This window comes from Grosmannia clavigera (genome assembly GCF_000143105.1).
Source record: "Grosmannia clavigera kw1407 unplaced genomic scaffold GCSC_82, whole genome shotgun sequence".
In the NCBI taxonomy this organism is placed as follows: Eukaryota; Fungi; Ascomycota; class Sordariomycetes; order Ophiostomatales; family Ophiostomataceae; genus Leptographium; species Leptographium clavigerum.
Window position 1 is genome coordinate 508,111 of NW_014040576.1, and position 12,674 is coordinate 520,784.

A 12,674-nucleotide genomic window follows, 5' to 3' on the forward strand; every position below is an offset into this window, starting at 1 on the left:
TGCTGCGGGCACAACGGATGTCTCAGTGTGTGTGTGAGAGTGCGTCTGTCGCGGTGGTCTGTCCTCAGTCTCTGCAACGCTGGCCTCATGCGGATCCAAGTGCGGTAAAAATCGACCAGTCGTTGTTCGCAGATCTCGTTAACACTGGAATGCGACTTTATCTTAGTAAGCGACCTATTCGCTGCGATCGGTCTGCCCGGTAGATGCCGGGGCGAAGCCCAATGAACGCCCGGATTGATGCCGGAGAGATATTCGACTGTGCGAACGAAGATACAGGCACAATCGACAGTGTTAAGGGAGAGAGATGGAGGCGACAGAGATTATTATCTTGTCTGTGATACTGCTACTGTGTAGTTCGCACTTGCTGTTTTCGTCTAGTGACGACACGGGACTTGCAAGCCTGCAATTGTGGGCCTTGGCATGCTCGCACCTGCTGTATGAGATTGCACTTCCTTTGCCATGCTCAAGCACGTGCTAGCAGCGGCCTAACGGGTTGTTGCTATCAACCCGAGTGATAATAGCCAGTGTCTGAATCCCCGAGAAGGCCTATCTGTCTTTGATCCAAGTCGGTTGGTCTGCCACTCCAGGCTAGAGCTCTCACCAGTCCAGCGACGAGTTCGAGGCCGGCACGTTGCGCGGTGCCACTGCCACTGCCACTGCCACTGCCGTTGCCGTTGCCGTTGCCGTTGCCGTTGCCGTTGCCGTTGCCACAGTCGTTCCCTCATCCTCTTCGTTCCCCTCGTCCTCGTCCTCGTCGCCGAGTCCCAGCGCCGCCTTCACGGCCGCATCGTCGTCGCCCAGCACGACGCCCAGCTGCTCGGCCTGCGCGTCCACGAGCTGCCGCCACCTGCGGACCAGCGGGTGAGCGCGTGCCACATCAAAGACAGTCGCCTCTTTCTCAGTCGCAGTCAACTCGTATGTCCAGGTCCCGTCCGGCGCAAAGTAGGCCGACCCGTAGATGGACTGCAGCTTCAGCTCTTCTCGCGCTCTAGCCAACAGGCACACACACTCGTCCTCCGTGGCAGCTTCAGCCGTCGCCGCTGCCCCCACCACTCCTCCTGCCATCCCCTCCAGAAGCCCCAGCAGCTCCCCGGCTGCCAGCCCCAGTGCCGCGCCCAGCGAGTAGCCCTCGTCAAAGCCGCCCTGCGAGCTCGCCTCTTTGCCCGCCGTCACACCGTCGCGGTAGCCTGCCGTCGAGTGCTCCTGCTGCAGCCGCGTCATGTCCGACGGATGGTCCGTGGCTGCTGTCGCCGTTCTGACCCTCTCGGCCTCCTCCGCTTCCCCCGATCCAAACACATCGTCCAGCAGGTCGATGCCATTCTGCTCTGCCGCGCTCATCTCCTCCTCGGTCCCGTGATATCCTCCTCCTCCCGCCGCCGGCTGCCCCATGTTTGCAGGCAAGAGGTCGTCTCTGTCGTACAGGTCGACCGGCGGACGTTGATGCATCGTCTGGCCAGCGCTGACAACGCTCGTAGAGTTAGCCTGCACTGTGTGTAATGGAGAGCAAAAATAAGAAAAACCTAAGCGATCAACCCCGCCTAATTTAGTAATAGACGCTTACACAAGTTGGCCCTCGAAACATGTGCGCACGCAGTAACAATATGTCTCAGGTCTCGGTATTAATCATGGCTATATACACATTTTCTGTAAGGCTACAAATGATCGTCGCTTCGAATGCAGGAACACGGCAAGAAGGAAAAATGCAAGGCAAATGTCTCCAAAGAATAAATCAATGTACGTCTTGCAAGCCAAACGCCATACTAAACCAGCTGATCCAAGTATCCAAAGGAGAAAGGAGAGGGAAATTGAAAACGAAACAATCATCATCGTCTCTCATTTTATGTTTGCCCGCAGGTCGGGCGATATCCGTCGGAGATGGCTGTCAGGCAATCACCGCTCGCTGTCGTCTCTCGTCACCGCACTCGACGGTTCAATAACAATTTGTGGAAGCTCGGGCAGACGTAAACTTGGCAGCCGTGCAATAGCGGCGCTTCTCGAATCTCTGTCACTGCCGCTTCTGCTGATGCTCCCCGAGGACTCTGGTTCTGTTGTGCGGGCAGCCGCCCCAGAAGACTCGGCAGCAACGGTCCCTGGGTTTTGACCGCTTATCGTGCTCGGAGTATAGTCTGGTGGCGGCTCGGGATACGGGCTCGTAGAGCGAGAGTGGGCGGGTGTGAGGTCGTTGAGGGAAACCTCGTCATAGCCAGGCGGAGAGTGCGATGGCATGTAACTGTCGCCCATATCGGCCTCGGCAGCGTCAATAAGCTCCGGGCTCGACCCAGCCCGCGTATGCTGGCCGATGGAGCTCGTGCGCGATCGTGCCGAAGGAGGCCCATGGGATTGCACACCGTCGCTGTGCGTGGTGTCGAGGCTGATCACAGAACTGGCGCTGTGATCACGGTGATGAGGTTGCGTCGCAGGGAGGCTCTGCTGCAGGCCCGACGAACGGTTAGACGCACCGATGCTGGCCGCGTCGCTGAGCAGGCCGACACGTTCGCTCTCCGAGCTGTTGGCCCGAATGCGCGTGCCGTCGTGGCGTGCCACGCCCACATCGGCGTAATTCACCTTGCTGACCGCACGAGTCCGTATGTCCCGGGAACGCTCAAGCTCGGCACGCAGCGTGTCGATCTCACTAGAATTGTTTGTCGTCGCCAGCTGTGTCTGTTGCCGGATACTCTGGAGGGCTGCCCGGTCGTTCCGGTCGCGTGCTTCCTGTCGTGCTCGTCGGCGCTCTTCCCGTTCGGCTGCCTGACGGCGTCGGGCCTGGCGGATCTGGAATAGTGTGTCCATTTCCTCCTCACGCAGAGACTCCTCCTCTTCGGCCGTCGGCAGCTCCAAGACGACGTCGATGCCTCCGCGCTCGCCCTCGCGGCCCAAAACGTGCTCGTTATCGGACGCTTTAGGGCGGTAGGGCGGCAAAGTCATGACCGACCGTACGCTCGTATTCCGGTCGACTGTCGCGGCCGGCGTCTGAACGGTGGTGGTCTGTGTCGTCACAGCAGGTATGGCCGTAGCACTGTGGTCATTGTCATCGCGGCCAGAGAGTGCATACTGCGGCTTCCGCAGTCGTCGCCAGCGTAGATATCCTATGACCAGGAAGCCGGCGACGACGCAGCTAGCAAAGATGCAGCCAAGAATCTGTTTCGGTCAAGGAACGTCAGCATTGGTCAAGAGGTGGCTGTGATGTTGCTTACAATGCCGACCGAGTGATTTTTGCTGGGTTGAGGATCTTCCTTGTCAGGCGGCTGGATCTCCCGTATGGCTCTCGCCACCCGAAAGTTAAGCGGCGCACTGCCGGACATGTCCTTGCGAATGTACATTCTGTAGCATGTGCGATCGGCATGCAGGTTCGGGAACGTCGAGTGTGACAAGAGAAGGCCGAAGGGGACTTGTAGGATCGATAGAGTTGGGAAAGCACACGGGGTTTTAGTCGATGACGACGGTAGATGCCAGTTGGCGGCCGTGCATGGTAGCAGGAACCATCAATCTAGGCTTTTCCTCGCTGTCGTTGTGTGTCCGATCAATAGACGCGGGGGAGACAGAAGCAGAAAGATTCGTCACTTCAGGCTGCAGCCGATTCTGGATGGGCTCGACAGGGCTTCTTCGGTTGCCGTGGCAGCAGGCCAGTCTAGACCAGATTGAAGCTCACGAGCACGGTAGATTAAAAGCGCACTTTTGCCTCTCAGGTAGCAAATCGAGAATGGGGGCGGAGAAATGGGAGAGACAAATCAGACGGCGAGAAACGGAAAACAAAATCAGACTGATCCAGCAAGACGAAAAGGAAGCGCCGGCTGCTTTGTAGTCGTGGGCAAGTGAGATATGGAGAGGGGGAGGAAGTAACGGCTCAATGCGGGAAAATGTACGAGGTACGCGAGTGGTGTGAGAGGCTGAGTGGCTGTCGTCAGTATTTCGAGAGGTTGGACGCCCAGAGCTGGAGGTGACAGAGCTAGGCAGCATGTACCTGGTACTTGTAGGCGCTAGAAGCAGATGCGCTTTCCGGATTGGGCGAGATGGCGAGCTGGACACAGCACGAGATAAGGAAGGAACGGAGGGAGAGGGAGCTGGCATTTTTGTAAGCGGATAGGCAGGGCGAGGGGGAAATCTAAAGGAGATGGAGAAATGAGCATCCGTCAGGATGCAGTATGGGGTAGGGAGTACTCCTACATTGGGAAGGGCACATTGACGACAGCAACATTAATACTGGCGTTTGAGGCTAGAAACCCTCCAAAAGGGGGCTGTGCAGCAACCTGGCCACACCACCGCCACAATGATTACGAAGTCAGATTCACTTGCACAATGATGGTAGGGCTGACCGGGATCACAACCAGATCCCAGAGCCGAGTATGAAAGGGGATGAACGGAGTGCTCCGTATGGTATGCATGTAATCAACAGTGGCGCTGATTGCCGGACGCTGATCACGAAGTGTGCCCTCTGGGGCTGCATTGACATTCGACAATCGGGAAATTAAGAAACACAAAAATACGACAAGTATCAGACGCTGCTTCGCTTCGCTTCGCTAATAAATCGTTCTCCGCTTTCCCGACCTCCTAAGCAAACTTCTTTTCCAATTTCTTCAACATGCCTGACACGCCGCGCTCGATCCGCCCGGCATTCTCCTCGAAGCGGCCACGCGGATCTTGCTTTGGCTGGTGCGAAACTGCCTCCCCTCCGGTTGGCTGGTACAGCTGGTGGTGGACCGAGTATTCGCCTGCTGCCGGCAGCGTCGTCGACGATGTGCTATAGCTGTATTGGCTGTAACCGCCGAGGGCTGCGGCCGAGCCAGGTGGCGGCGTCGGTGTGTGTTGGTACTGGTTCGTCGTCGTCGGCGCCGCGAAAGAAGGGCCTCCAGGAAAGCCATTGGGGCTAAAGGGCGAGGCCGGCATAGTACCCGCGCGCACGAGGCCGGGGTGGCCAGGGTGGGGAGTTCCGGCCCCAGCAGCAGCCGTGACAGGTGTCGAGCCGGGAGAAAAGTTGGGAGGGGGACCTGGAAAGGCCGGAAAGGCCGGAGCGCCAGGTGGTGCGGCAAAGGCTGGTGGAGGCACGCCGGGACTGAGCGGGCCGAGGCCCATGGGCACGACGAGTCCCGGGCTGAAGGGCGTCGAAGCGTCCTGCACGAGCGTCTGGTGCAGCGGGTTGTGTGGAACGGCGTCTTCGGGCGGTGGCGTCTTTTCACGCGGTCGGATCGTCTCAGGTGCAGCTGGTGCAGCTGGATTGTAGGCCATAGGCACGAATGCTGGTGCTGGTGCTGGTGCTGGCGTGCTGCCCTGCGAGGGACGGCTGCCACCCGAGTCTGCAGAGATGGCTGACAGCGGTGGGGCCGCAAAAGAGGACATCGCTGCTGCTGCCGGCGCAGCTGTCGCGACACTGCCTTCCGAGAGAGCCACACTCTCGAGCTTCTGCACCACCGGCGACACGCTCACGTCCAGAGGCACGGCTCCGTAGTGCTGCTGCTGTTGCTGCAATGGTGGCGGCGGGGGTGGCAGCGGCTCGTCCTCAATGTCCAGCTGGCTGGCAGGCAGCAGACGGCGGACGCCATTGACAAACTGGAGGGCGTCGCGTGGGGTCCAAAAGTAGATGTCCAGGCTGTGCAGCTTGTAGTGGTAGATGTTCTGGTTCTGGGGGTCGTATGTGGGCAGGTGCCATTCTTCCTGATTGGGCACGTCATGCACGGTCAGAGAGACCATACAGCTGTGTCTGTAGGAGTAGCTGACGGCCGTGCAGTCGAGATCTGTGGTTGTAAGCGGCGAGAAAGTAAGAAACAAGGCCGTAAAATGGTTCTGTATGGTGCTTACATCCATCAAAGGCGTCCTGGAGCTCGGTGCCCGGCCGGTTGGCAACCTCGATGCGCGTGCGACCCTCGACGGCGTTCTCGAAGAGGTAGACATAGGAGCCCTTGTCAAAGCGGTGGTGTGGTGGGTTGTCGGTTTCGGGGCCGTAAAAGTAGTGGATGTCGCCAAAGCTGGATTAGAAGTCAGCTGCTGCTGCACAGGAAACGGAGCGGTATATGACCGTACAGCGTCGCGACGTTCTCTTCGCCCGGCCTCACAGCCATGGCAACTGGTGGGGAGAGGGAGAAGGGAAGGACTTGTTCCAGCAAATGTTGAGAGAAGGCCCCCAGAGAAGAGAGTTGAGGGAGTCGAGTGTGTCAAGAGACAGAAACTCATTCGGACGACAAGAAAAGGCAAAATGAAAGAAAAAGCAGACGGAAAGTGCGACGGCGCACAGAAAATTGGCTCTTTCCCATCGTCAGTTCACCACAGCACCGGCAGCCACCCCGGACGAGCATGCTAACAAGCACCCCTCTCTCGTCACAATGGCGAGCATTTCGATTTGCTGATAGCTGGGAGCATGTCCCTGGCCAAAACGTCGGCGCTTACAGGTCGGAAAGCACGAACAACGGGCCAATGGCGGCAGGCAATGGTGGTGCGAATTGTGGGTGTCCCAGAAGTCGGAGGAACTGCTGTGTCTGATTGGCTAGCATAAAGTGCCTGCGATGCCGGTCCTTGGAGGTGATTATATCTTGTTCGTATCTCACGTTATCTTCCTATCATACTCTGTACATGTACTCCGAGTACTGTTGTTCCATTGTAAAGAAACACGATATCCTACGGAGTATCGAACTACTACACCTCGTTGCTGGCAGACAAACTACTCCGTAGAGGGGTGGCCCTATCCATCCACAGAAGCACGGACCACCTCACCATTTCGCTATCGAATTTTTTAGCATCTCGCATTTTTTGACGACCGGCTCAGCCAAGCGGGGATCATCCGCAGCATCACGACTCCGAGCACGCAGCCGAACATTGCTGGCGAACGTCACACCGGCGAGAAGATTGTCGCTCCCTGTTCTCTCTTTTCCCTGTTCAAAGGCCTTGTTCCCTTCTTCGTTACCGACCCATCGCCACCATGGGCGTCCTCCACATCGCCAACACGTGCTCGCACCTGCAGAACGCAAGCAAGGCCCGCCTCGGGCTGACGTCTGTGCCGAACAACAAGTACAACCTGCGGTTTGCCCTGGCACTGCACCGCGCCGGGTTTATCGCGTCGGTGACGCGGGCTGGCCCCACGCCGCCGGCACCCGAGGAGCTGATGACGGGCGCACACGTTGATGAGCCGGTCACGTCGGCCACCGTGGCCACGCGGCGGCTCTGGCTCGGGCTCAAGTACTGGAACAACGAGCCGGTGATGAGCCGGCTACGGGCGTACTCGACGCCAAAGCGCATGGTGACGCTGCCGCTAGCGGACCTTGAGCGCGTGGCACGCGGGTTCCCGTCGGGGCCGATCAAGGGCCTCAACCTGGGCGAGTGCCTCTTTGTGAGCACGGACCGGGGCGTGCTGGAGGTGCGCGAAGCGCTGGAAAAGAAGATTGGCGGGCTCGTGCTCTGCAGCGTGGCATGAGGGGATGGAAGCTGAGACGGACACCGCCACGAGGACGCAGCCACAAGAAGACCAAAGTCCAGGAAGACGTCCAGTTCAGCTAAACGGGAAAGGAAAAGAGAACGGTCGGCCTCATGACCCAATGAACAAACGCAGGCTTGCCAAGAGCACAACGACATCTGTACATACATAGTGTAAAACACATAAATACCCTCGATCACGTGCCCATCTCTGTACTGCAACGGCCAGCGCTGCCGACACAAAGGGTCGCCGTGGCCAGATAGAATGATTATCCAATCGCACAGCATGATGCACAGTTTGACTCAGACAAGTGGTTGCGATCACAGTTTTTCCATCTTTTCCCGATTTGGAACTTTTCGTGAGGCGATGACAGATCACAACGTACTTTGGTCGACAACGTTTACAAAGGCAGGCAATATGAGCATCCTTGGACTGTCGGTAGGGTTAATAACGGCGGTGACGCTGCTTCACAAGACGAAGAGAAAGAGAAACCAGAATATCAGAACGAGAGAGCAGAGCTTTGCAGTACTCTAGAACCTCTCTCTGCTAACCACACGTTTGGACCATGTCTATTCGCATCACAGACTTCGACTACATCCAGGTCGACGACGTGCGCGTCAACTACGGTCAAGCCGGAGCCAACAAGAACGCCAGCCCCCAAACCATCTCCTCCGAAACTGACCTCCTCGACCAGGCCCTGCTCGACCGCCCTGGCAGTTAAGGCCACCAGCTCGACCCTTCCTCGACTACGGCTCCAACCTGCCGCTCTACCCACGCTTCTAGCAGCCCGCAGGTGCCGCCGGCTTGATAGAGGCTACTTTGCCCTCGAGACAAACGAGTCCGAGGTAGCCGAGGCGATCGACGTCTTCTTCCACCAGCACATAAAGCACATCGGCCGAGACTAGGGCCCGAAGCCGAGCTATGCAAATCTTGTATGCCGTTCGTGGCCGCTTGCCCGTCTGCTATGTATCTTACTTTGTAGGCTGTCTCAAGTAGCATTATCAGGACTGTTCAATACCGTGTATTCCGTGCTCCATATCCTCCTATCTCACCATACTCCATACTCCATGCAGAATGCTTCGACCCTTACGGAGTAGACCCTCAACGTATGCATACCCATGTCCCATCGTCCTCGCCGACCTCTTCAACTCTCACAGTCACCGTCTCTTCGGCCGGTCCGCTGCATGCCGCCTGCGCTATGCCTCATTTCACTGCTTGACAGCCCACTGGAAACGCTGACAGCAGCACATTGGGTAGCGAATCCGTCCCGTCAGTCGCCGAGAGCCACTACAGACCCATAGGCCCACCCTGCTCTACGGCGCCCTACTATGTAACCACTGAAAATCGGGCCTAGCTCCTCCCCTGGCCAATACTGGAGCCCGCCAGAGGGGCAGCGCCAGTCGTCCTGAAGAGTGGTCGCCGACGTCTAGGTTGCTTACAACACTATTATGGAGCTTCCAGTTCAAATGGTATGGGTACGGGTACAGAGTAAACGCTTTCTGAACCCCTTGGCACTGCCAATTCATATACCAGGCCGTCTAGAAAGAATGGGAAATATATAAATAGATCATGGGTTCTTCCAACATGAGCAATTTGCCTTCGGCCGTCAGTCCTCAGACACCCTCAGACACCTTTTTTTTGCTTTGCTTTTCTCCCAGCATTGTCATTGCTGCCTGTCTCATCTTCGCTCCTTGTCTATGGACTATGCCGGCTCAATGGTCAGACGGAACTTTTGCTTGCCCGTCACTGCGTCGCCACCGGCAGCATATTGTCGAACTCGCTCATGATGCTCTCGTCTGCGTTGATGCTGCTAATCATCTCTTCCTGCGTGAAGCCCACCCAGAAGGCCGGGTTGATCTGTTGCGCCTTCTTCGCCCGGTAGATCTCCTGGGCCACGCCCTTGACCTGTCCCCCCGCCGTGTTGGCCGCCCTCCACACCTCGCTGAGCTTGCTGAGTGCCCCGATATTGAGCCGGATCTGCTGCCGCAGGTCCTCCTCGTCCTGGATAAAATATAGCGCCCACTTGCTCAGATGCACAATCGACGACAGCGTGATCACACACGTGAAGAAGTGTGTATGCGATAGCAGCGGCACTGCCTGCGTCACCATCTTGCTGATCTCGCATGCCGCTGTGATGGTGTGCTTTGTGTGCGTGTTGAATGCATCCCCGCTTGGGACATGGCTGTGCGGCGCACACGACGTGACGCTGCGTGTCGGCGACGAGTCCAGCTGCGAGTGCGGCTGGTGCAGCATGATGGAACAGCTGTCGGGCCATGTTAGTCAACACCACCTTGCATCTCCGTCTCCTTCTCCTTATGCTTGCTCCGACACTTACGCATGCGTCATGAAATGCGCCTGGAACATCATCTCGTCCAGCTGGCACGTCTTAGTCAGGTTGTCTCGCTTGCTGGCCGGCAAGTGCATCCGCCAGTTGCTAAGGAGCGATTGGATCTTTTCCAAGTTCTCGTCATGCGCATAATGGATTGGCGAACATCGCATGAACCGACCGAGGATGCGTCCCGCTGCGATCCGGTATGCAAACGATGAGAACTCGCGGTCTTCGCCAGTAAAGATCTGGTCGTCAAAGTCTTCGATATAAGCCGGCGTCGGGATGTTCTTCAAAAGAGCGATCAGCCCCGATCTTCCGTCACGTTGCAATACATAACGGCCAATCTACACTTACCCCCGAGAGATACTGCTCCTCTTCGCATGGAAGCGCAACGTCCGTAGGAATATCGAACAAATTGAAGTTGGTCATCCGGTGGACGCCGGCCACCATGCCGTCCACCACGAATAGATCCCACCAGGTCCGCCGCCAGCTCTCTTCAAGGACCGGGTTCCCTCGACCGTTGGTAGAGGCGAAGCTGCGGTGATTCAGTTTGATGTCCACCGCGATCCGCTCGCAGTCAGCGAGGAGCTGGCGCGCCCGCTCCTGCTCGCAGTTGCCGTCCAGTCCGACAATCAGCATGAGCAAAGTCTGCACCAAGAAGCCATCCTGGGGACATGTCGAAAGATACGCCAGACGGATGGCCTCGTCGAAGAACCGCGCGCGTGCCGGTCCGGCATCAATGTAAAGCGACCCGATGTATCGCATGGCTGCAATCAGATGAGCCATATTCGATGTGTTTTCCCTCACGACCGTCATCATCATCCCTTTGGGCAACACAAACGGATGGCCGCCAAAGAAGAAGTGGTAAAACGCATCGAAGCAACGGTCATCAAGCGAGCGAACCGGAGGTGCTGCAAACGAGAGGGCCATATTTCCTCCGACGTCATAGTTGGCGCCGTCCAGGCCGTTGGAAAAGGGGTTCCTGTATAGGTTCATGTGCGACATTGCTGCCGGAGCGGTCCCCAGTGGGGCGGGGGTGGAAGCAACCATGGCCATGCCTGGCCCAGCAAGTGTGGACGCTGTGGTGTAGCCCGGCGGCATGGAGCCAAAGGTCGTCATCGCATGGTCGGAGACAACTCTGGGCAACGCATACGATGTGGTCGGCACGGTCATGGGTACGGTCATGGGTACGGCCATCGACCCCGGCAGAGGCGCCACTGTCGACACCACGGCGCGAGGAGCACCCAGCAGCATTGGGCAGCTGTCGGGCGTGACCGTAACGCTGGACTGCACCACAGATGGCGGTGGCGGAGACGAAGACGACGATCGGAGACGCTTGTTCGGCTTTCGCGGGCCCTTGTAGCCACGGCGGGAGGCTATGTAGACGCAATCGATATCCGCAAGCTGGCATCGCGAGCAGGGCACGCGGCCGTCGCATTTCAGATGTTTTCCTCGCTGCAAGATATTCTGTTAGCATGGCCAAGCCAGGCGGGGGCCGGGCGTCGACGAAGTCGCGACAACACAAAGCAGAGAGAGCTGGCACGAAGCGAAATAGCAAAAAGCAGGCCAGATGGCAGAAAAGAACTTACACAACCAAGGCAAGCGGTCGATACGGTCGAAAAAGGTGCCAATGGCAGCGCTTGGCTGTTGGCTGTCATCGCCGAGGTTTCACTCGGGCTCTTTTTTGGCAGCGGCTCGGTTTCGTCATAGTTTGGCCTCTCCAGCGAAGCGTCGCTCGAGAGCGGCACAGCTCCAGGGTCACAAAGGACGGGCATAGTGTTATCGAGAATGGGCACAGATGTGACAGCCTCACCGGCATGCACGCCGATCATGCCGTCCGTCTGTAGTGTGTTCATCGTATCTGATATCCTCGGTCCTTCTCTGTCTGGAAGGTGGTTTGCAGACAGGAGGAGGGGATGCGAGGCGGTATGTAAAATATGAGAGGCAAATACGGAAAAAGGGATGAAAATGTCGTAAAGTCGTCGTTTGCCTGGAATTAGTAGCTGACTTCCCACTCTCCGCGGCCAAAGTTGCGCAGGTGGTACTCGTACGTCGTGGGTACAGAGTGCTGCTCTAGTGTGGAACTGCTCCGTGGGGCATGGGTGTAGTCCGTGGAGACTAGACACAACGAGAGGGATGGCGCTTATTCCGCTGATGGCCGCGCAGATCTCGCACGGGACCTCGCCAAGTCTGCAAGCAGCGTGTCGATCAGAGTTGTGCCGTCAGGCTGTGTTGACCGCTCTTGATCGTTCCCTGCGAGTTTAGTTGTCTGCTGAGTTTGTTACGTCGTTTCGTATTTCTGGCTGGAAAACAGAGCTCGCAAGAAGCAGCCCGCTAATAACAGCCCCTAATAAGGCGGGCCAGCGGGCGCAAGCCTAATTTGATGTAGCAACTCGGGAAGCTTGTTCCTGTCACGAAAACCATGCTAGTGGTGGTACAGTTTTCTTGAAAAGGGAGAAGGGGCGGCAGATGTACACGGAAGGCCAGAAAGCAGCGGCACTTATAGGCGATTTCTAGCACACAAGTGGCCTTGTTGGATGTTGGCCCTTTGGTCTCGCATCCGATGCAATTTGGCCCCGGCCTTTGGCTTGCGTTCTTGTCGTTTCTCAATTTTCCATTTTCTGGCGTTTGTCACCCGCTAGGCAACGTGCCCTTTCGAACGACAAGGGTGTGGGTTGGGCCAGGACCAGAAATTAGACGCCTCGTTCTCCCCCAGCAATCAAAGAATATAGTTGTTAGTCCGTGATAAGCCGCTGACGCGTCTGCCAGATCCTCGGGCAAAGGCGGCCGTGGCGTCCAATACAGAGCTGCAGAGCCATGCAGGCATTTTTTCTCCCGGCACATTCCTTTCTCCCAGGCGAGATATCAACGGAGCCCTGGCGCTGTCTGGCGCTTTGCGATGCGTCCGGCCTCGACGGCCCAGAACTGCCGACCGTTACAAAAGGT

The 12,674-nt window shown here is 57.4% G+C and overlaps 4 protein-coding genes across 4 annotated transcripts; 1 reads left to right on the forward strand and 3 right to left on the reverse strand.

The window, feature by feature from the left end:
- Positions 1-597: 597 nt before the first annotated feature.
- On the reverse strand, positions 598-3,320 carry CMQ_7865 (uncharacterized protein; the record flags this gene model as incomplete). The annotated part of the gene is made up of 3 exons (XM_014313505.1): positions 598-1,459; positions 1,895-3,138; positions 3,195-3,320. The coding sequence occupies 3 exons, from the start codon at positions 3,318-3,320 to the stop codon at positions 598-600; spliced, it is 2,232 nt and encodes a 743-aa protein (XP_014168980.1).
- A 1,228-nt stretch (positions 3,321-4,548) lies between these two features.
- CMQ_7793 (RNA recognition motif-containing protein) lies at positions 4,549-6,053 on the reverse strand (the record flags this gene model as incomplete). Its single annotated transcript, XM_014313433.1, has 3 exons — positions 4,549-5,729; positions 5,794-5,960; positions 6,016-6,053. 3 exons carry the CDS (start codon positions 6,051-6,053, stop codon positions 4,549-4,551), a joined length of 1,386 nt encoding a protein of 461 aa, XP_014168908.1.
- Positions 6,054-6,907: 854 nt separating this feature from the next.
- Positions 6,908-7,399, forward strand: CMQ_7898 (40S ribosomal protein s8; the record flags this gene model as incomplete). Its single annotated transcript, XM_014313538.1, has 1 exon — positions 6,908-7,399. The coding sequence occupies one exon, from the start codon at positions 6,908-6,910 to the stop codon at positions 7,397-7,399; it is 492 nt and encodes a 163-aa protein (XP_014169013.1).
- A 1,743-nt stretch (positions 7,400-9,142) lies between these two features.
- CMQ_7980 (c6 zinc finger domain containing protein) lies at positions 9,143-11,584 on the reverse strand (the record flags this gene model as incomplete). The annotated part of the gene is made up of 4 exons (XM_014313620.1): positions 9,143-9,662; positions 9,735-10,015; positions 10,083-11,183; positions 11,318-11,584. 4 exons carry the CDS (start codon positions 11,582-11,584, stop codon positions 9,143-9,145), a joined length of 2,169 nt encoding a protein of 722 aa, XP_014169095.1.
- Between the last annotated feature and the right edge of the window lie 1,090 nt (positions 11,585-12,674).